The sequence below is a fragment of the Lepidochelys kempii genome, chromosome 6, assembly GCF_965140285.1.
Source record: "Lepidochelys kempii isolate rLepKem1 chromosome 6, rLepKem1.hap1, whole genome shotgun sequence".
NCBI classification, from domain to species: Eukaryota; Metazoa; Chordata; order Testudines; family Cheloniidae; genus Lepidochelys; species Lepidochelys kempii.
In genome coordinates this window covers 91,644,513-91,664,924 of record NC_136385.1, presented here as the reverse complement: position 1 = coordinate 91,664,924, position 20,412 = coordinate 91,644,513, and the positions used below count along the sequence as shown (strand labels likewise).

Here is a 20,412-nt window from a genome sequence, read left to right as displayed (position 1 = left end):
CAGTAGAGTGGCGACACCCTCACCCACACACACCAGCGTTTATGAAGCGCTTTGATCTCAAAAAGCCTTGAGTGGTGCAGCAGCAGCAGCTGGAGGGAAGTTCACATCTCCCCCATGTCCAGCCTCTGCCAACACATTGAACTAGGTCATGGTGCTGAGTGTGGTACAGGGATCTAACTAGAGTAGAATATATCCAGTAGACAGACACACATAGCCGCAAGGGAGACTGAGCCAGATTGAACGGCATGAACTCCTGAGAGGCGCAGCAGCAAAGGAGGGGATCAGCATGTTATCAGTTTCTGACATGATCTCTGGACAGGAAACACCCATCCCATTCACTCCAAAAGACACCTAGTGCAAGAGTGAGTTCCAGGTGGGTCAGTAACCTCCAGAGAGATAAGATAGGAGGGACACCAGGGAAAACTCTGCAATGGGAGCCGGCAGCAGGAACATACCCCAGAGTGCTGAACCTTGCTCTTCACAAGATTTGGCCCTGGAAGGAATGCACAGAGGAATCTGACGAGGCTGTTGGCCCACTTCACCCCCCACTCTGGAACACAGAGTTTACTAAGGGACACTTCACTGGCTGTAGCTTCAGGGATAGGAAGAAGGAGCATGAAAGGTCAGCACATGTCCTCTACCTACCGTTGTTTCAACTCAAAGCTGCATGTCAAACAATGCATGTTAACCTATGAAATATCTACTGTAACGGGGCAAGGCCAGATGGCTATAGAAAAGTAGTGGGAGATAGATATATTAGCTCCAGGCTAAACAAATCCCTGGTACCAGGATAAGTGAAATGGCAGCTGCTCCAGGTCAATTAAGACACCTGGGGCCAATTAAGAACTTTCCAGAAGGCAGGGAGAAGGCTAGGTTGATTGGGACACCAGAAGCCAATCAGGGGCTGGCTGAAACTAGTTAAAAGCCTCCCAGTTAGTCAGGTGGGTGTGCATGTCAGGAGCAAGGAAGTTAGTTATGCTGTTGGAGAGGCTGAGTAGTACACACCATATCAGTTACAAGGAAGGAGGCCCTGAGGTAAGGGTGAAGTGGAGCTTGAGGAAGTGAGGGCTGCTGTGGTGGAAGTAGCCCAGGGAATTGTACACGTCATGTTTCTAAAAGGTCAGCTACCATAGCTGATACTATTAGGGTCCCTGGGCTGGAGCCCAGAGTAGAGGGTGGGCCTAGGCTCCCTCCCCCCTGCAACTTTGCCCCCTGATTAATCACTGAGACTGGGAGATAACAGATCCTATGCAAGGAAGGATAACTTCTCCTCATTTCCTTTGCTGGCTTATGATGAAAATGTCTCAGCAGACTCTGACCCTTGGCCCGAGAGAAAGAAGGGTTACATACAGGGTCACAGTGAGCCTCTGAGGCTAGAGAAATCTGCCAGGAAACGCAGGACCCACGGAGGCAAGGACAGAGCTTTGTCACACTACACACATGAGCGATGCATTTATACCAACCTAACCCCGGGGTAGACAGCACTATCTTAAGAGGAGGGCTTCACCCATCAACATAGCTACCGCCTCCCAGGGAGGTGGAGTACTCTCTGATCAGCGTAGGTAGCGTCTTCATTAAGCGCTACAGTGGCGCAGCTGCACCCATGCAGTGCTGTAAGTGCAGACAAGCCCTCAGACACGCACAAAGCACTTCATTGCTTTGGGCCCTTTAAGTCTCAGTCGCTTTATCTTTATTGTTAGGGAACTGAAAGTCAAGGGTGAGTCGGGCAGAACCAAGTGAGCAGAGGAGAAAAAAAACACAAGCCAGGAGGAAGAGACTTTGAAGTGTCAAAGTCACTAAACAGCCTTTTCAAATCCCCCAGTGACTCTAGAGCAGGGGTGGGCAAACTACAGCCTGCCAACATTTTAATCTGGCCCTCGAGCTCCTGCTAGGGAGCAGGATCCAAGGTTTGCTCCACTCCAGTCAGGGAGCGGGGGTCGGGCTTGCCTGCTCTGTGTGTACCGTGGCTCTGCGCAGCTCCTGGAAGCAGTAGTATGCCCTGCTCTGGCTCCTACACGTAGGGGCAGTCAAGGGGCTCCGCATGCTGCCCCCACCCCAAGCGCTGCCCCCACGGCTCCCATTGGCCAAGAACTACAGCCAATAGGAGCTGCAGGGGTGGCGCCTGCAGACAGGGCAGCGTACAGAGCTGCCTAGCCGTGCCGGAGTGAGGGACATGCCGCTACTTCTGGGAGCTGCTTGAGGTAAGCGCCACCCAGAGCTTGCACCCCTGACTCCCTCCCAAGCCCCTGCCCCAGCCCTGATCCCCCTCCTGCCCTCCGAACCCCTTGGTCCCAGCCAGGAGCACCCTCTTGCACCTCAAACCCTCATCCTCAGCCCCCACCCCAGAACCTGCACCCCTAACCCCCCCCCCACACACACACACACACACACCCTCCAACACCCTGCTCCAGCCCGGAGGCCCTTCCCGCACACTGAACTCCTCATTTCTGGACCCATCACAGAGCCTGCACCCCCAGCCAGAGCCCTCATCCCCTCCTGCACCCCAACCCCCAATTTTGTGAGCATTCATGGCCTCCCATACAGTTTCCATACCCAGATATGGCCCTCAGGCCAAAAAGTTTGCCAACCCCTGCTCTAAAAGGAGAAATTATACAAGGAAGAACAGATTCTAAAGAAACTCTTCACACTGAGAGGCCCTTCTCATCACCAGTACTGGGTCACTCTAACTAGTAACTGATCCCTTCCCCTTCACACTTACACCCACACAGTTTGATGGGCACATCAAGGACAGACTTTCAGCCAACGTCTGTATCTGATTTTCTCAGAAGGCATCAGACACAGAACAATCCTGGGACTGTCTCCAGCTCCTCGATACGAAGCTCGGGGGCAGCCGGATGGGAGAGGGGAAGAGAAGTTGCAGTACAGGACTAAGTGATCTGGGAAATGGCAGGAGTAACCTGGGACATCTGAGGGTCACTTCTAGAAAGCTCTACTGCACTCCCCAGGGAGAAAGGACTAAATGACCTAGTAGGCCTTTTGCAGCTCCAAAGCGAACATCACACTGTCCCCAGCCCTTGTTAATAACTCAGATGTTCCATTAGCTACTTGTGTTGGCAGAAAAACCTGTGAGGGGGCTGGAAATCCCTGACTGTGCTCCACACCGCAACCAGAAGCTTTCCCTATGTACTGTGTATCCCATTATTCCCTTCTCCTGAGGGGCTTCTCCAACAAGGAGCTTTCTGTTGCCAGGCACTGAGAACAGAGCCAGCCTATGCCAGAAACCTTGTCACACCTAGAACCAAGTGTGACACATTCACACACAGAACAACTTCCTAGAGTTCCCTGCAGCTGGCTAGAATACATCCTACTGGGGTACAGAGGCTGCTGTTCACCGCTTGGGTGGGTCACTAGAGGCACTGAGCACAGCCAATAGACCATAGCAAAGTCATCCTCCCCTTCTTACTAGGGGAACTGCTTCATCAGATGACAAAATTATAGTGTCAAAAGCAGAACCACCTCAGGCCCCCACCATACCCATGCAAACAAATCAAGGGGCCCATTTCTGAGAGTGCTGCAGAGGGAGAAGTGAGCAGCAGACTTAGCAGGATAAACACAAGTAGAGGGGACCTTAACAAACTCCCTCCCTCTGGCTTCTTGGGGGTGGGGGTTTCCTGAAGACCACAAGCTATGTCCATACTCACTCTAGTCCCTCCACAACCCCTTCCCCCCTGCTGATTCCATGGGGTCTCTTGGAGGCCACGCACTTGCCAAGCGTTTAGCAGCTCTTCACCCATATTATAACTGAGCAGGTTATTCCAGATAATGACTTGCTCCAGATCTGCCTGGGGGAGGGACTGTGAGCAAGGAAGATTTTTCTCCTGCTAGCAGGCCAGATACTGGTCAGCATTGTCAAGGGAGGACCCATTCTGGCACACACAGTAGCAGGAAGATCTCCGCCTTCACCTGTCACTTAGCAGAGCCGAGACTGGACCTTACCATAAGCGACTATCAGCAGGACAAAATTGGTATTGCGGAGCAGCCTGACGATGGACTGCACGTAGGAATATTCCTCAGGTGGCTTCAACTGGATCAAGGCCTGGGCCCGGCTTGGGGGAAACGGGGGCTTCTCTCGGAACACTGGAAACAAACAGAATGGACCTGTCAACAATAGGGCCTCAGAGAATCTGGGCCCAGAGAGTCGGGGAGATGTTGTGGGGTGAGGCAGGGAAACCAAGGTTTATAAAAACACACACCTCCCTGGTGCTCTGAAATCTAAGATAAAGGAAACTCCAGCACTACTAGCCCCTACCCTCAGAGGAAGCAGCTGGGAAAGTCGTTGCCTGTCAGTTGAAATTTTATAGCTGTTCGGTGCTCAGCATTGGGTTGCCAACAGTCTAATCGCACAAACCCAAACACCCTTGCCCTGCCCCAAGGCCCCGCCCCTGCCCTGTCCCTTCTCTGAGGCCCTGCCTCCACTCACTCCATCCCCCATCCCTTTGTCACTCGCTCTCCCCAACCCTCACTCACTTTCACTTTCTCTTATCCTCTCCCCATGAGAAGAAACATGTGCAATGGAGTGTTTTGTTTTGGTAGGACTTTAGGGCTTGCTTGTTGTTGTTTTATAAAATATACATGTTGCTCTGTATATATATTAGAGAAGACTGGTTGAAGAAGTATGCTTTGTACTTAGAGTGGAAGGCTGGGGAGGTTTGAGATGGTCTGGTGGACTGCTAACAGTCTTCAAATATGTTAAGGGCTGTTATAAAGATGAGGGTGGCCAGTTGTTCTTCCTCATCCACTGAGAACAGCAGGACAACAAGCCAATCGGAAGCAAGGGAGATTTAGGTTAGATATTAGGAAAAAAAACTTTTCAACTATAAGGGTAGTTAAGTTCTGGTACAGGCTTCCAAGGGAGGTGGTGGAATTCCCCCCATTGGAGGTTTTTAAGAACAGATTAGACAAACACCCATTAGGCGTGGCCTAAGTATACTTAATCCTCCCTCAAAGCGGCAGGATGGATGAAATGACCTCTCAAGGTTCCTTCCAGCCCTATATTTCTATGATTCTATGGTCCTTAATTCTTGGGGGAGTTCACTCCACAGTCTCAGACTAGCCCCCCAATAAAGCTCTGTCTCCTGGTCAGATAAGACCCTTAATGTAGAGAGTTACATTGTACCAGAGGAGCAGAGCCGTCAACCACAGTCTTCATCTCAGAACTTTGTGATCTTTTAGATATGCTAGACCCAGGCAATGCAGTGCCTCCAAGATAAGGACCAAGATCTTGAATTTGATCTGAAATTCCATGGGAGACTAGAGGACAGGTTTGCTCATGTTGGCTTGTGCTGCTGAGGAGACATTCTGCAGTGTTCTGTATTAGTTGGAGTTTCCTAGGTACTGAAGACTTCATACCCAGGTATATCGCATTGCTGTAGTCCACCTGAGAAGTGAAGGTGTGAATAACTGAGGCCAGGGCATCATCTACCAGGATGGGACATAGTCTCCTCGCCAACTGAGAGATTAGAAAGCTTGCAGATGCTAAGTGTTTTAGTGAGGAATCTAAGAAAATTCCTAACTTTTGAACAAACTGACCAATTGAGGGTGTGTGCCTTCAAAGGAGACTGAAGAGTTAGCAGCCATGGTGCAAAGTGCTTTGCTCCGCCCACTGGCATCACCTCTGCCCTTCTTAGGTTCAGCTTTAACCAGCTGAAGAAGTGACCCTGTATGTGAACAGAAGCAGGTGCTATGCTGGGGCACTGCCCCAGATCGCCCCTAGTGGGCTGTCACATGCCCTCCCTGATAGAGAGACCCATAAACACAATCTGGTCCTCTCAGCTTCATCCCTCCCACACATTTACATTCACCTCCTTACCAATGATGACGAGGATGAAGAGCACTGTTGCCACAGCTGCAGTGATGAAAAACATGATGCTGATGTGGTAGGCCAGCTGTTGTGTGTCCTCCAAGTTGGGAACCAGAACGGGAGGGAGAACAAAGCCCACTGCAATTCCAAGCTGAGCAGAGAGATCAGGAGAGAGATAGAATTAGATGGAGAGTGAGGGGAACCTCCCCCTCAATCCTCAGGCTAGGACCACCATCAAGGGACTCAGCTCCAAGATGTGGCCTGCCTTTGCATAGTCAGAGGCTGGCCAGGGCCCGTCCAACTTGGTCTTCGAACCAAAAATCCCCTACTCAGTCATCCAACAATCAAAATAAAATAGAAACTAACTACTATTTTAGCAGAATCCACAACAAATAACCAGTGTGAAACTGTACCCTACTGGCCCCCACACTTGTAGGAGTGACACTAACCAACCCCAGCTGCCTTGCTAACTCTGTCAACTTCTCCACTGGCTCAAGTCAGTCTAAGAAGTTTAAGCCCAAGAGGAAAGAGAGCATCAAAAGCCACACAAAGGGTTTGAAATCCTTAAGACCAATAACGTCCTAAATCCAAAGATGTGTTTGCTGAGCACCTGCCCCTATTCTGAGATGTCCTACTTTGAAAGGCTGTGAGTAGAGGCATCTGAGCCTGGCTATAGTCATTGTCCAACAAGCACAGCACCTGTGACCTTGGAGTCACTTTATTGGTGGCATTGACATCACCATGAAAATGGTATGCAGCCCCATGGCATACACGGTCTCATAAGTTGCCAATTTGCCAGGCTCAGAGGGAGAGGGTGGCATTTCCTTTTTCACCTTGTGACAATTTGGGGAAACTGACGACGCACAATTTACAAATTCTGTTTCAGCAAATGAATTCTCTGTGTGCTTAAACCTTTCAGGTTACCTGTACTGTGTTCTTGCTTCATACTCCATGTACAAAGGAGACAGGAGTGGCACCTGCACGGCCGGATGTGCTGAATATTAAGAATCTGACATTTGAACAGGTCTATATAGGCGGTACAATAAATATGGCCAAACCAAAAAAACTGATTCTGCCCAGCCAGGCTGGTAACTAAGCAACAGATCACCTGGTATGAGACTGATCTCTGGGGCGGGGGGGGGGGAGAGATCAGGGACACAGACTGGGGGCTGCTCTTGGGCACCCTGTCTAGGTAGGTGGGGGGTCCAGGACTCCCCACAGTGGTCTGGGCTCCCTGGGCAGCTCTTACCACTGTCAAGCTCCAGTTTCTGGCCTGGCCAGGGGGCAGAGGAGGAGAAAGGCGTGCAGCGCTCCTGCATGTGTCTCGCTTTTGCTTTTTGAAAAGATGGTCACTCTAGGCGAGAGACCCTTTCACAGAAATGGGAACAGAAAGGCTGTGCCCAGGAAGTGTGCCAGAGAGGCCAAGACAAAAAGAACAGGAGTACTTGTGGCACCTTAGGGTATGTCTACACTATGAAATTAGGTCAAATTTATAGAAGTCGGTTTTGTAGAAAGCGTTTTTATACAGTTGATTGTGTGTGTCCCCACACAAATGCTCTAAGTGTATGTAGTCGGCGGAGTGTGTCCACAGTACCGAGGCAACTGTCGACTTCCAGAGCGTTGCACTGTGGGTGGCTATCCCACAGTTCCCGCAGTCTCCGCTGCCCATTTGAATTCTGGGTAGAAATCCCAGTGCCTGATGGGGCTAAAACATTGTCGCGGGTGGTTCTGGGTACGTATCGTCAGGTCCCCGTTCCCTCCCTCCCTCCGTGAAAGCAAGGGCAGACAATCGTTTTGCGCCTTTTTCCTTGAGTTACCTGTGCAGACACCATACCACGGCAAGCATGGAGCCCGCTCAGCTAACAGTCACCGTATGTCTCCTGGGTGCTGGCAGACGTGGTACTGCATTGCTACACAGCAGCACTTTATTGCCTTTTAGCAGCAGACAGTGCAGTATGACTGGTAGCGGTCATCGACGTAGTCCTGGGTGCTCTTTTAACCGGCGCCTGGGCAAACATGGGAGTGACTCAGCCAGGTCATTTCCCTTGTTTCACCTTGTGGCGATTGAGTCCGACTGGCAGTGCACTGTCTTTTAAACTCCAGCTAGCAGAAGATGATGGCTAGTAGTCTTCTGCTGAGCACCCAGGAGATGATGATGGCTAGCGGTCGTACTGCACAGTCTGCTGCCAGCAAGATGTATAAAGATAGATGAAGTGGCTCAAAACAAGAAATAGACCAGATTTGTTTTGTATTCATTTTCTCCTCCCTCCCTCCGTGAAATCAACGGCCTGCTAATCCCAGTTTTGAGTTCTATCCTTGAGGGGGCCATTCAGTTTCTCACAAAGCCACCCCCTTTGTTGATTTTAATTCCCTGTAAGCCATGTTGTCAGTTGCCCCTCCCTCTGTCAGGGCAATGGCAGAGGATCGTTCCGTGCCTTTTTTCTGTGCAGACGCCATACCACGGCAAGCATGGAGCCCGCTCAGATCACTTTGGCAATTAGGAGTACATTAAACACCACGCGCATTATCCAACAGTATATGCAGCACCAGAACCTGGCAAAGCGATACTGGGTGAGTAGGTGACATCAGCGCGGTGACGTGAGTGATGAGGACATGGACACAGGCCCTGGCAATGTGGGCATCTCAAAGCACAGGCCCTGGCAATGTGGGCATCATGGTGCTAATGGGGCAGGTTCATGCAGTGGAATGCCGATTCTGGGCTTGGGAAACAAGCACAGACTGGTGGGACCACATAGTGTTGCAGGTCTGGGACAATTCCCAGTGGTTGCAAAACTTTTGCATGCATAAGGGCACTTTCATGGAACTTTGTGACTTGCTTTCCCCTGCCCTGAGGTGCAAGAATACCAAGATGAGAGCAGCCCTCACAGTTGAGAAGCGAGTGGCAATAGCCCTGTGGAAGCTTGCAATGCCAGACAGCTACTGGTCAGTTGGGAATCAATTTGGAGTGGGCAAATCTACTGTGGGGGCTGCTGTGATGCAAGTAGCCAACGCAATCAAAGATCTGCTGATATCAAGGGTAGTGACCCTGGGAAATGTACAGGTCATAGTGGATGGCTTTGCTGCAATAGGATTCCCTAACGGTGGTGGGGCCATAGACGGAACCCATACCCCTATCTTGGCACCGGAGCACCAAGCCGGCGAGCACATAAACCGCAAGGGGTACTTTTCAATAGTGCTGCAAGCACTGGTGGATCACAAGGGACGTTTCACTGACATCAATGTGGGATGGCCAGGAAAGGTACATGACGCTCGCATCTTCAGGAACTTGGGTCTGTTTCAAAAGCTGCAGGAAGGGACTTTATTCCCAGACCAGAAAATAACTGTTGGGGATGTTGAAATGCCTATATGTATCCTTGGGGACTCAGCCTACCCCTTAATGCCATGGCTCATGAAGCCGTACACAGGCAGCCTGGACAGTAGTCAGGAGCTGTTCAACTACAGGCTGAGCAAGTGCAGAATGGTGGTAGAATGTGCATTTGGACGTTTAAAAGCGCACTGGTGTAGTTTACTGACTCGGTTAGACCTCAGCGAAACCAGTATTCCCACTGTTATTACTGCTTGCTGTGCGCTCCACAATATCTGTGAGAGTAAGGGGGAGAAGTTTATGGCGGGGTGGGAGGTTGAGGCAAATTGCCTGGCTGCTGGTTTCGCACAGCCAGACACCAGGGCAGTTAGAAGAGCACAGGAGGATGCGGTGTGCATCAGAGAAGCTTTGAAAACCAGTTTCATGACTGGACAGGCTACAGTGTGAAAGTTCTGTTTGTTTCTCCTTGATGAAACACCCCACCCCTTGGTTCACTCTACTTCCCTTTAAGCTAACTACCCTCCCCTCCTCCCTTCTATCACCACTTGCAGAGGCAATAAAGTCATTGTTGCTTCACATTCATGCATTCTTTATTCATTCATCACACAAATAGGGGGATAATGATCAAGGTTGCCCAGGGGGGTGTGGAGGAGGAAAGGACAAGGCCACACAGCACTTTAAAACTTATTGAATGCCAGCCTTCTATTGCTTGGGCAATCCTCTGGGGTGGAGTGGCCAGAAGCCCCCCACCGCGTTCTTGGGCGTCTGGGTGAGAAGACTATGGAACGTGGGGAGGAGGGCAGTTGGTTACACAGGGGCTGTAGCAGCGGTCTGTGCTCCTGCTGCCTTTCCTGCAGCTCAGCCATACACTGGAGCATATTGGTTTGATCCTCCAGCAGCCTCAGCATTGAATCCTGCCTCCTCTCATCACGCTGCCGCCACCTTTCAGCTTCACCCTCTCTTCAGCCCACCACCTCTCCTCCCAGTCATTTTGTGCTTTCCTGCACTCTGATATAGTCTGCCTCCACGCATTCGTCTGTGCTCTGCCAGTGTGGGAGGACAGCATGAGCACAGAGAACATTTCATCACGAGTGTGTTTTTTTCGCTTTCTAATCTTCACTAGCCTCGGGGAAGGAGAAGATCCTGTGATCCTTGAAACACATGCAGCTGGTGGAGAAGAAAAAAAAAAAAGTGGTATTTAAAAAGACTCATTTTCTAGTACAATGGCTACACTCTTTCACGGTAAACCTTGCTGTTAACATTACATACACAGCACATGTGCTTTTGTTCCAAGGTCGCATTTTGCCTCCCCCCACCACGTCGCTAGCCCCTCACCCCTCCCTGTGGCTAACAGCGGGGAACATTTCTGTTCAGCCATAGGCAAACAGCCCAGCAGGAGTGGGCACCTCTGAATGTCCCCTTAAGAAAAGCACCCTATTTCAATCAGGTGACCATGAATGATATCACTCTCCTGAGGATAACACAGAGAGATAAAGAACGGATGTTGTTTGAACGCCAGCAAACATACACTGCAATGCTTTGTTCTACAATGATTCCTGAGTACGTGCTACTGGTGTGGTGTGGTAAAGTGTCCTACCATGGTGGATGGAATAAGGCTGCCCTCCCCAGAAACCTTCTGCAAAGGCTTTGGGAATACATCCAGGAGAGCCGCAAATGCCAGGGGAAATTAATCATTAAACATGCTTGCTTTTAAACCATGTATAGTATTTTAAAAGGTACACTCACCAGAGGTCCCTTCTCCGCCTGCCGGGTCCGGAGGGCAGCCTTGGGTGGGTTCGGGGGGTACTGGCTCCAGGTCCAGGGTGAGAAACAGTTCCTGGCTGTCGGGAAAATCAGTTTCTCCGCTTGCTTGCTGTGAGCTACCATCTTCCTCCTCCCCAAAACCTGCTTCTGTGTTGCCTCCATCTCCATTGAGGGAGTCAAACAACACGGCTGGGGTAGTGGTGGCTGAAACACCTAAAATGGCATGCAGCTCATCATAGAAGCGGCATGTTTGGGGCTCTGACTTGGAGCGGCCGTTTGCCTTTCTGGTTTTCTGGTAGGCTTGCCTCAGCTCCTTAAGTTTCACACGGCATTGCTTCGGGTCCCTGTTAGGGCCTCTGTCCTTCATGCCCTGGGAGATTTTGACAAATGTTTTGGCATTTTGAAAACTGGAACTGAGTTCTGATAGCACGGATTCCTCTCCCCATACAGCGATCAGATCCCGTACCTCCCGTTCAGTCCATGCTGGAGCTCTTTTGCGATTCTGGGACTCCATCATGGTCACCTCTGCTGATGAACTCTGGCCAGCATGGCAAGCTGCAGGTGACCATGCAAACAGGAAATTGAAATTCAAAAGTTTGTGGGCCTTTTCCTGTCTACCTGGCCAGTGCATCTGAGTTGAAAGTGCTGTCCAGAACAGTCACAATAGAGCACTCTGGGATAGCTCCCGGAGGCCAATACCGTCTAATTGTGTCCACAGTACCCCAAATTCGACCTGGCAAGGCCGATTTGAGCGCTAATCCCCTTGTCGGGGGTGGAGTAAGGAAATCGATTTTAAGAGCTCTTTAAGTTGAAAAAAAGGGCTTCGTCGTGTGGACAGGTGCAGGGTTAAATCGATTTAACACTGCTAAATTCGATCTAAAGACCTAGTGTAGACCAGGGCTTAGAGACTAACAAATTTATTTGAGCATAAGCTTTCGTGGGCTACAGCCCACTTCATCGGATGCATAGAATAGAACATATAGTAAGATGATATATATATATATACACACACACATATTCTCCCTTTTCATGTTCTCAGTATGTATGTAAGAGGCTAATTAATTAAGATGAGGAAAGACACAGTGCTGGAGCCTACCTAGACCAAGGGAGGCTTAAACGTGCATGGGCCCAGTGTGTTGGGATCCAAATGCAGCAGCCTGGTAGGTCCCAGAAAGGGGAGCTTGACTATGGCTATAACACATTCCATAGCAACCCCTTCTGGAAAGGGCTGAGATGCTCTTACCCTTATAGCAGATCAGGCTTACAGCAGTAGACCAAGTACTCACAAGTATCTGGGACTAATAGTGATACCAGCCTAAAATGCCCTCCTCAAGGAACAGAGAGAAATCAGCTGTTTTGATCCAAACACCTGAGCTCTTGTCTAATAAAGGGGGAATCAAAGTGCACTCAGCATGTTTGTGGCTGCCTACGAAAGCTGCTCTTTTATCCACATTTCATTGCGTGCAGCGGTGTTGCAACCAAGGCTCAATTCCCGCTCCTTCAGCTTTGTGTGCCAGTGCTCTTCACCCCCCCATGACATCATAAAAGAGTGCTTGGGGACAGCCCAACTCTTGCCAGTTCCCAGAGAGAGGTTATTTACGCACACTCCCCTGTATGGGGCAGAAGTGGTTACTCACTTCAGTGTTGCACTAAATTTCTGCATTATCTTGTTTTCAAGCTATAAAAAATTTTCCAGGTAGTGACAGACTCGACCAAGCACACACAAGGCTTTCTAGGAGCTGCAGAAAGAGAGCTGCAGAGCAGCACGTGAAGCAATTCTCACACTTGCCTGACACATTTCCAAATCTCTTCTGAAGCCTGAAGCATTTGAATGTGACTTAGCAGCATCAAATTAACCAGAATGGTAGAAGCAATGAAAAATGCACCTCCTTCCTACCCAACCCCAGTTATTCATGCTTTACCATCACCAACGGAGCATCCACAAACCCATCCTCACAGTGGAAGAAGAAGCAGGAGCTATGAAAAATATGGAAACGAGGGGGCATTCAAGCTAGGGCAACTTCCTTGTTATAGAGAGATGCATTTATCATCATCATCAGATAGTGTCTTCTCCCAGTGCAAGGAACCTTATGAAGTGTTGACCTTCCGCACCCCAGTCACAGAAGGATCATCACAACAAACCTATTAGTTTTGCTGTAAACTTTTAGCTTCCACTGTAACAACAGTGAGCATTTCTATAGACCTCAGTATCTTCACAGTCCTCCGTTGAGAGGGTCAGCTAGTATCACTACCCCCATTTTACAGACAATGAAGGAGAAGCACAGGGAGGAAAGGGACTTATCCAGGATCACACAACTGTCCACTCTGCCTCCCAACAAACAAAACACCCCAGTAATTCATGCTAATCAGACTTTGAAGGTTCATCGTCACTATCAAGGTTTCACACTCCTTTAATGATTATCAGTGTGTTGTGGGATATGTTTTCTTTAAACAGCGTCGGCAGCATCAAGGTTTCCAAATAAATATGTGTGATCTGCCAATACTTGTAGTTGGGAAAGGAAAGGTCTCTGCCCTTTATACACCAAACCATTTATCTGCACTCTCTCTCCTCCATGCAAGAGTGAAGAGACCTGGGTCAGGGAAGAATGCTCTGTCCTTCAGACATTATCTCACTTCAGTGCTGGAACCAGAAACACATTTAATGTACAAATTATTAACCTTCACAATGTCGGACCAAGCTCCTCATGTGTCAGGCACTGCCCTGGAATTTATCCTTATTATGGGGCTCTGCGGTAAACCAGGGTCAGGACTCCCAACAGGTGTCACTTTGGGGTTCATCTTTACCTCAGAGATGCCAACCAAGGTAAACCAGTGGGAATGACTAATAAAAAGGGACCAACCCTGCCATTCTGTTGCATTGGGCAGGATTAAAACAATACACACACAAGGGGCACAAATGTCATGTTTTAGAGCACAACTCAACCACTAAAGAGGGAGTTAGGAGGAAACTTCCATGAGTAAGTGTTAGGGGGCTTATTCCTTCACCCACTTACTTCCCTGGTCCTTCTCACATGAACAGAGAGCAACAATACCCGAAGTCCAAAGGTGCAAACAATTCGATGTTTATTGGGGTGAACTTCCAGCAAGCATGATTCCAGTTTCCTTCCTTAGTATCCTCCTTCCCAGCTCTGACATCACAGAGCCTTACACCTGTGTCCCTGTTCCCATTACTACCCTTAGCCAAACATGATTCCAACTTCCTTACTCCCATTCCCTGTTCCCATTTCCCCCTTTAGCAAAACATGATTCCAATTTTCTTACCCCCATTCCCTGTTCCCATCTCCCTCACCCACATGACCATGACCATGCCCACCCCCACCCAGTCACTTCCTCATTGACTACAGATTATATAGTAAAACTTGAGTTCTGCTTAGCTATACCTTAACCAATCATTTTCCTGAAATTTAACTAACCAGTCCTAACATATTGTAACATGATTATGTAACCAATTATATGCCACCACCTTAACTAGTTTACACCCAGCAAAATTAATTATACAGCAGACAGGAACAATCACAGAACCAGACAGAGATTATACAGACAAACAATAGCAAAGTGGGAACTACAATGACAAGACAACACAGAAGCGAGGATTTCACATCCCAGCTATTGATAAGTGAGTTCTTGCCAGACAGGATGCTATCAAACTAAGTTTCCTTTTACATTTTCTAGGCACTTCCCTTTCTCTGGAGGTGATAGGAACTATCAGGACAGGATTGTATTCCTAACAGCCGAATAGCACCTTATTTCAATGTGACTAGTTTGGAATGTGAGGATGTGACTGTTTGCTTCCCAGCTTATGGCTGCCTCTGCTGCTTAGCCAAAGGCCTTAGCCTAAGAACAGGGCCTCAGACTGTCACAGTAAGAGAAGGCCCTTACACCAGCAGACAGTGATTTTGATTCTTTCTTTTATACCTCTATCACTAGCCAAGTGATAAGAATACACCTAAATTCTTAGAGTACAGGCCTTTGCAGACAGGCCTGAATATCTATATCCTAACAGTAAGTTGTGTCCATCAGTGGGGTTTCTTGAACCTGAAACATCTGGTACTGCCACTGTCGGAGAGGACCCCGGTCCTATCTGGTGTGGCAATTCCTACGTTCCCACATTTAGTCAAATACAAATCACTGACACTAAGCACCCTTGTATTCACACCCTACATGGTACTGTAATAATCATTGTACAAAATATGCTTTGTGAGGTATCATGTGAAAACTAATAACTCACTGATCATTAATATTCTCGTGTGATATATGTATGCAATGGCTATTAAGAGTTATGAATATATGATGGAATTATAACGAAACCAGGTATGTCAGGGAGTTGTTAAACAGGTCTATCCTAAACAAATGTGTATTTACCTCAGTTCACATATAAGCAGTAAACAGACCCATCAAGCTAACAAGGTATGGGAGGCAAACTTCACACTAACAAGCTGGGGAGAGGACAGCATGGTGTCTACACCAAACAGGAGAGAGAAGCATGGTCTGGGTTTTACTTGTCAGAAGAAACCATTCAAAGGTTTACAGGTCTAGAAATACAGAGTGCAGCACCTTAAGTGATAAGCAACTGAATTAACTGATTGGTTCAATAAAAGATATTACCTCATCCACCTTGTCTCTTGAAGCAAAGTCATTCAACTTTGGGAGATATAGGCAAGGATACAAAGCCATTTTAGGCATCCATCACTAGACAGACACAAGAGGCCAGAGTTCTTGCAAGCCAAAAAAGATGGGTCCTTCAACCAAGTGGGGGTTGAAGTCTCTGGAACTGAACACAGGTGAGAAGCCTGCTTACGCAAAGATCTTTCAGCTAAGAAGACAAGGGAAGCCAGCACCTTTACTTTTGTGGAACATCAGGACAGAGAAAAAGTCAGCCATGGTTGACTAAGAATGACGACTGGTGAGAGAAAGCATCTTGAACAAAGCCTGTATCTGGCTAGATTATGTTTTAGACTTTTAGCAACATATTTTGTTTTGTTTTACTTGTAACTCTTTCTCTCTTCATTTCTTATACCTGAACTCACTTAATCCTATGTATATTCTGTTAAATTTATTTCATTTTTACCATAACCAACTCAGTGCTGGGTTTGAAGGAACGGTGTATTTACTCCCAGGTAAGTTTATAATCTGTGATGTGTTTTTGTCTCTTTACAGGAGCAACCAACCTTACTATTTCTCTGAGCTCTTCACAAGAGGGCTGGGCACTTCAGGAGATACGATTTGGGGAAAATTCAGGATTGGGAGTGTATTGGGGTCGCCCTGGAAGTAGTAAACAAGGCTGGTGTAAGCTGCTGTGGGGCTATACACAAGCTGCTGGGATCAGACCTGCTGAACCAGAGCTGTCTAGCATACAGAAACTCAGGTTGTGACCAGCATGCTTGGAGGCTAGTTGTGAATGGCCCAGGCTGGGAGCTCCAGAAGCAAACCAAGACACCCACAGTTACAGGGCAAGTGGTGACACAACCCCTTGCTGGTCTGGATTTGAACCCTCATACGGTGACATCCACATCCTATGTTTCAGATACAAGGTTAGCAGAAGAAACACTTACCTGAAGTTAAGTGCCTGATGTTCAGGTATTTGAATATGTTCTTTACCAAATTACAATCTCAGCTTTCTCTTCATTAATTGAAATCACCGTAGGGCTTCCCTGGCTGAGCAAGCAAGGCAGTTATACCAAATCCCACCAATTTCACAGAGAACAAGCCATTGTGGAGAGACCTATCTATCCCTGCAATCAGTTTATTTTGTGCTTTTTATGGCTAACGACTTTAGCTTCGCACACTCCAATCTGCCCCCTCAGCACAGTAACATGCCACATAGCTACAGTATTTTCATGAGATTCAGAAAAATTCTAGTGTAATGACACTGTCTCTCAGCCACGCTCCTGCCCCTCCTAAAGATATACACCTGTCATAAAAATAAAGGGAAGGGTAAACCCCTTTGAAATCCCTCCTGGCCAGGGGAAAGCTCCTCTCACCTGTAAAGGGTTAAGAAGCTAAAGGTAACCTCGCTGGCACCTGACCAAAATGACCAATGAGGAGACAAGATACTTTCAAAAGCTGGGAGGAGGGAGAGAAACAAAGGGTCTGTGTCTGTCTGTAGTCGTCTTGGCCGGGGATAGACCAGGAATGGAGTCTTAGAACTTTTAGTAAGTAATCTAGCTAGGTATGTGTTAGATTATGATTTCTTTAAATGGCTGAGAAAAGAATTGTGCTGAATAGAATAACTATTTCTGTCTGTGTATCTTTTTTGTAACTTAAGGTTTTGCCTAGAGGGGTTCTCTATGTTTTTGAATCTAATTACCCTGTAAGATATCTACCATCCTGATTTTACAGGGGGGATTTCTTTATTTCTATTTACTTCTATTTTTTATTAAAAGTCTTCTTGTAAAACACTGAATGCTTTTTCATTGTTCTCAGATCCAAGGGTTTGGGTCTGTGGTCACCTATGCAAATTGGTGAGGCTTTTTATCCAACATTTCCCAGGAAAGGGGGGGTGCAAGTGTTGGGAGGATTGTTCATTGTTCTTAAGATCCAAGGGTCTGGGTCTGTAGTCACCTAGGCAAATTGGTGAGGCTTTTTACCAAACCTTGTCCAGGAAGTGGGGTGCAGGGTTTTGGGAAGTATTTGGGGGGGAAAGACGCGTCCAAACAGCTCTTCCCCAGTAACCAGTATTAGTTTGGTGGTGGTAGCGGCCAGTCCAAGGACAACGGGTGTAATATTTTGTACCTTGGGGAAGTTTGATTTAAGTTGGTAAAGATAAGCTTAGGAGGTTTTTCATGCAGGTCCCCACATCTGTACCCTAGAGTTCAGAGTGGGGGAGGAACCTTGACATGGTGGCACAGTGGTGGGATTAACCTGAAATCATTTTGAGATCCAGTTGAGATTTTTTGAACTAGAAATACAGATTTTAAAAAGGAAATTCCCCCCCCCCCCCCCCCCCCGCTTTGGAAAGAAAGTCCAGAAAGCAGTTGAAACTGAAAGCAGATTGTTTTTTCTCTGCATTGTGGCCAAGCAGAGACAAAAGGGGATTATCTTGTGAATTGCAGGTTTTCTTTGCCTGGAGGCAGGGTACTTAACTCCTGCAGGGAAATTCACAGTCTTCCAACCCAGAGGTGCTTTTTCTTTGGGCTAGGTAAGCAGGTTTCCAAGTAGCTGGAGGTTTTTTGCTTTAATTTGGGCCCAGAGCAGAGACAAGGGAATTGTCTTTTTCTGTAGGCTGACAGTCACTATCAGAGAATAGGTATTCTATTCCAGCACAGCAAAATTTTACAGCCACGTTTTGTTTGTTTATTTCTAAACCTCGGGTGTAAAGTTAGTTAAAAACAGAGAGGTTAGAATGACCAAATCCTCAGCTCGACTACAGCTGGAATTAGCCAAATTTCAGGCTGAGGAAAAACAAAGGGAACATGAAAGACAGATAGAACTCATGCGGCTGGAGAAGGAGGTACAGGAGGCTGCCCACAAGAGGGAAATGGAGGCAAGGAAGCATGTGGAGGAGGTGGAGAGGATAAAGGCCCAGCAGAATATACCAACAAACCCTAGCAATCCTTCTCCAGGTACCACTTCCCATCCCAGAAAGTTCCCCACCTACAAGGCAGGTGATGATACTGAGGCCTTCTTAGAAAACTTCGAAAGGGCCTGCCTTGGGTACAACATCTCTACTGACCAATACATGGTAGAGCTGAGGCCGCAGCTCAGTGGACCCTTAGCTGAGGTGGCAGCTGAAATGCCTAAAGAACACATGAACAAGTATGAACTGTTTAAATCCAAGGCGAGAGTCAGAATGGGGATAACACCCGAGCAGTCTCGTCGGAGGTTCAGAGCCCTAAGGTGGAAACCAGACATGTCATTTACCCGACATGCCTACCACATTGTGAAACATTGGGATGCCTGGATATCAGGAGCAAGTGTTGACTCTCCAGTAAATTTGCCCTTCCTAATGCAAATGGAACAATTCTTAGAGGGTGTTCCTGAGGAAATAGAAAGATACATCCTAGATGGGAAACCCAAAACTGTAATCGAGGCAGGAGAGATTGGAGCCAGATGGGTGGAGGTGGCAGAGAAGAAGAAAACTGGTCGCAGTTGGAGTGGAGACCAGAAGGGACCACCCCAGACCACACCCTATTACCGGGGGCCGCCCAAAGCCCCACCTACCTCCCAAAGAACCCTCCAGACCCCTTATCGTCCCACCACCCCGTTCTCCAGCAACCCTCCTCGCCCCAGTGACCCGTCAGCTGGACGATGTTTAAAATGTAACGAGCTGGGGCATGTAAAGGCCAACTGCCCCAAGAACCCCAACAGATTACAGTTCATTGCACCGGGATCACACCAGAGGTCCACAGGCCCAGATACCTCCCAGATACCCTTGGAGCGGAGGGAAACTGTGAATGTGGGCGGGAAGAAGGTCACCGCGTGGAGGGACACCGGAGCACAAGTGTCAGCTATCCATGCTTCCTTAGTAGACCCCAATTTAATCAACCCAGAGATCCAAGTGACGATTCAACCCTTCAAGTCCAACTCTTTCAATTTGCCTACAGCCAAGTTGCCTGTCCAGTACAAGGGCTGGTCAGGAATGTGGACTTTTGCAGTCTATGATGATTATCCCATCCCCATGCTGTTGGGGGAAGACTTGGCCAATCATGTGAAGCAGGCCAAGAGGGTGGGAACAGTCACCCGCAGCCAGGCTAAACAAGCCGTGAGGCCTAGCTCTGTTCCAGAAACTTCTATCAGGACCCAGTCAGAGGTGATGGACCCGGACCCCAGGCCAATGTCTGCAACAGCAGTAGTGGATCCAGTCCCAGAGACCCAGACGGAACCAGTCCCAGAACCGGAACCAACCAAACAACCAACACCAGACCCCATGCCAGCACTGAATCCAGTACTTGCAACTTCAACACCAGAGGGCCCCACTGAACCTGAACTGGCAGCAGCCGATAACCCTACACAAGAGGCTCAGCCGGAGCCTGAATCCCAACATAGTGCACCAGCAGAGAGCGGTTCACAGTCAACAGAAACAGCTCCATCCTCTATATCGCTTCCAGAGGGACCAAGCCTAGGTCCACAATCCAATGAGGAACTGATGTCTCCAGCATCAAGGGAACAGTTCCAGACCGAACAGGAAGCAGATGAAAGCCTCCAGAGAGCTTGGACGGCGGCACGGAGCAACCCACCGCCTCTCAGCTCTTCTAATCGATCCAGGTTTGTTGTAGAAAGAGGACTTTTATACAAGGAAACTCTTTCTGGGGGACACCAGGAAGACTGGCATCCTCAGAGACAGTTGGTAGTTCCAACTAAATACCGGGCCAAGCTCTTGAGCTTAGCCCATGATCACCCTAGTGGCCATGCTGGGGTGAACAGGACCAAAGACCGTTTGGGGGGGTCATTCCTCTGGGAGGGAATGGGCAAGGATGTTTCTACCTATGTCCAGTCTTGTGAGGTGTGCCAAAGAGTGGGAAAACCCCAAGACCAGGTCAAA

General features: G+C 48.4%; 1 protein-coding gene across 10 annotated transcripts in view; it reads right to left on the bottom strand.

Moving 5' to 3' along the window:
- FLVCR2 (FLVCR choline and putative heme transporter 2) overlaps positions 1-20,412 on the bottom strand; it is a 66,216-nt gene that overhangs the window by 25,313 nt on the left and 20,491 nt on the right. For 9 of the 10 annotated variants that reach the window (XR_012159501.2, XR_012159496.2, XR_012159498.2 and 6 more), the window contains exons 2-3: positions 5,831-5,972; positions 3,958-4,098 (exon numbers count right to left, since the gene is read on the bottom strand). Coding sequence is in view for 5 of the 10 variants with exons in the window: in XM_073349228.2 (XP_073205329.1) it covers positions 3,958-4,098; positions 5,831-5,972 (283 nt within the window). In the remaining 5 variants the exon portion in view is untranslated. Of the gene's footprint in view, positions 1-3,957; positions 4,099-5,830; positions 5,973-10,892; positions 12,146-20,412 lie in introns of those variants that run through there. The other variant, XM_073349231.2, reaches the window with a different exon arrangement.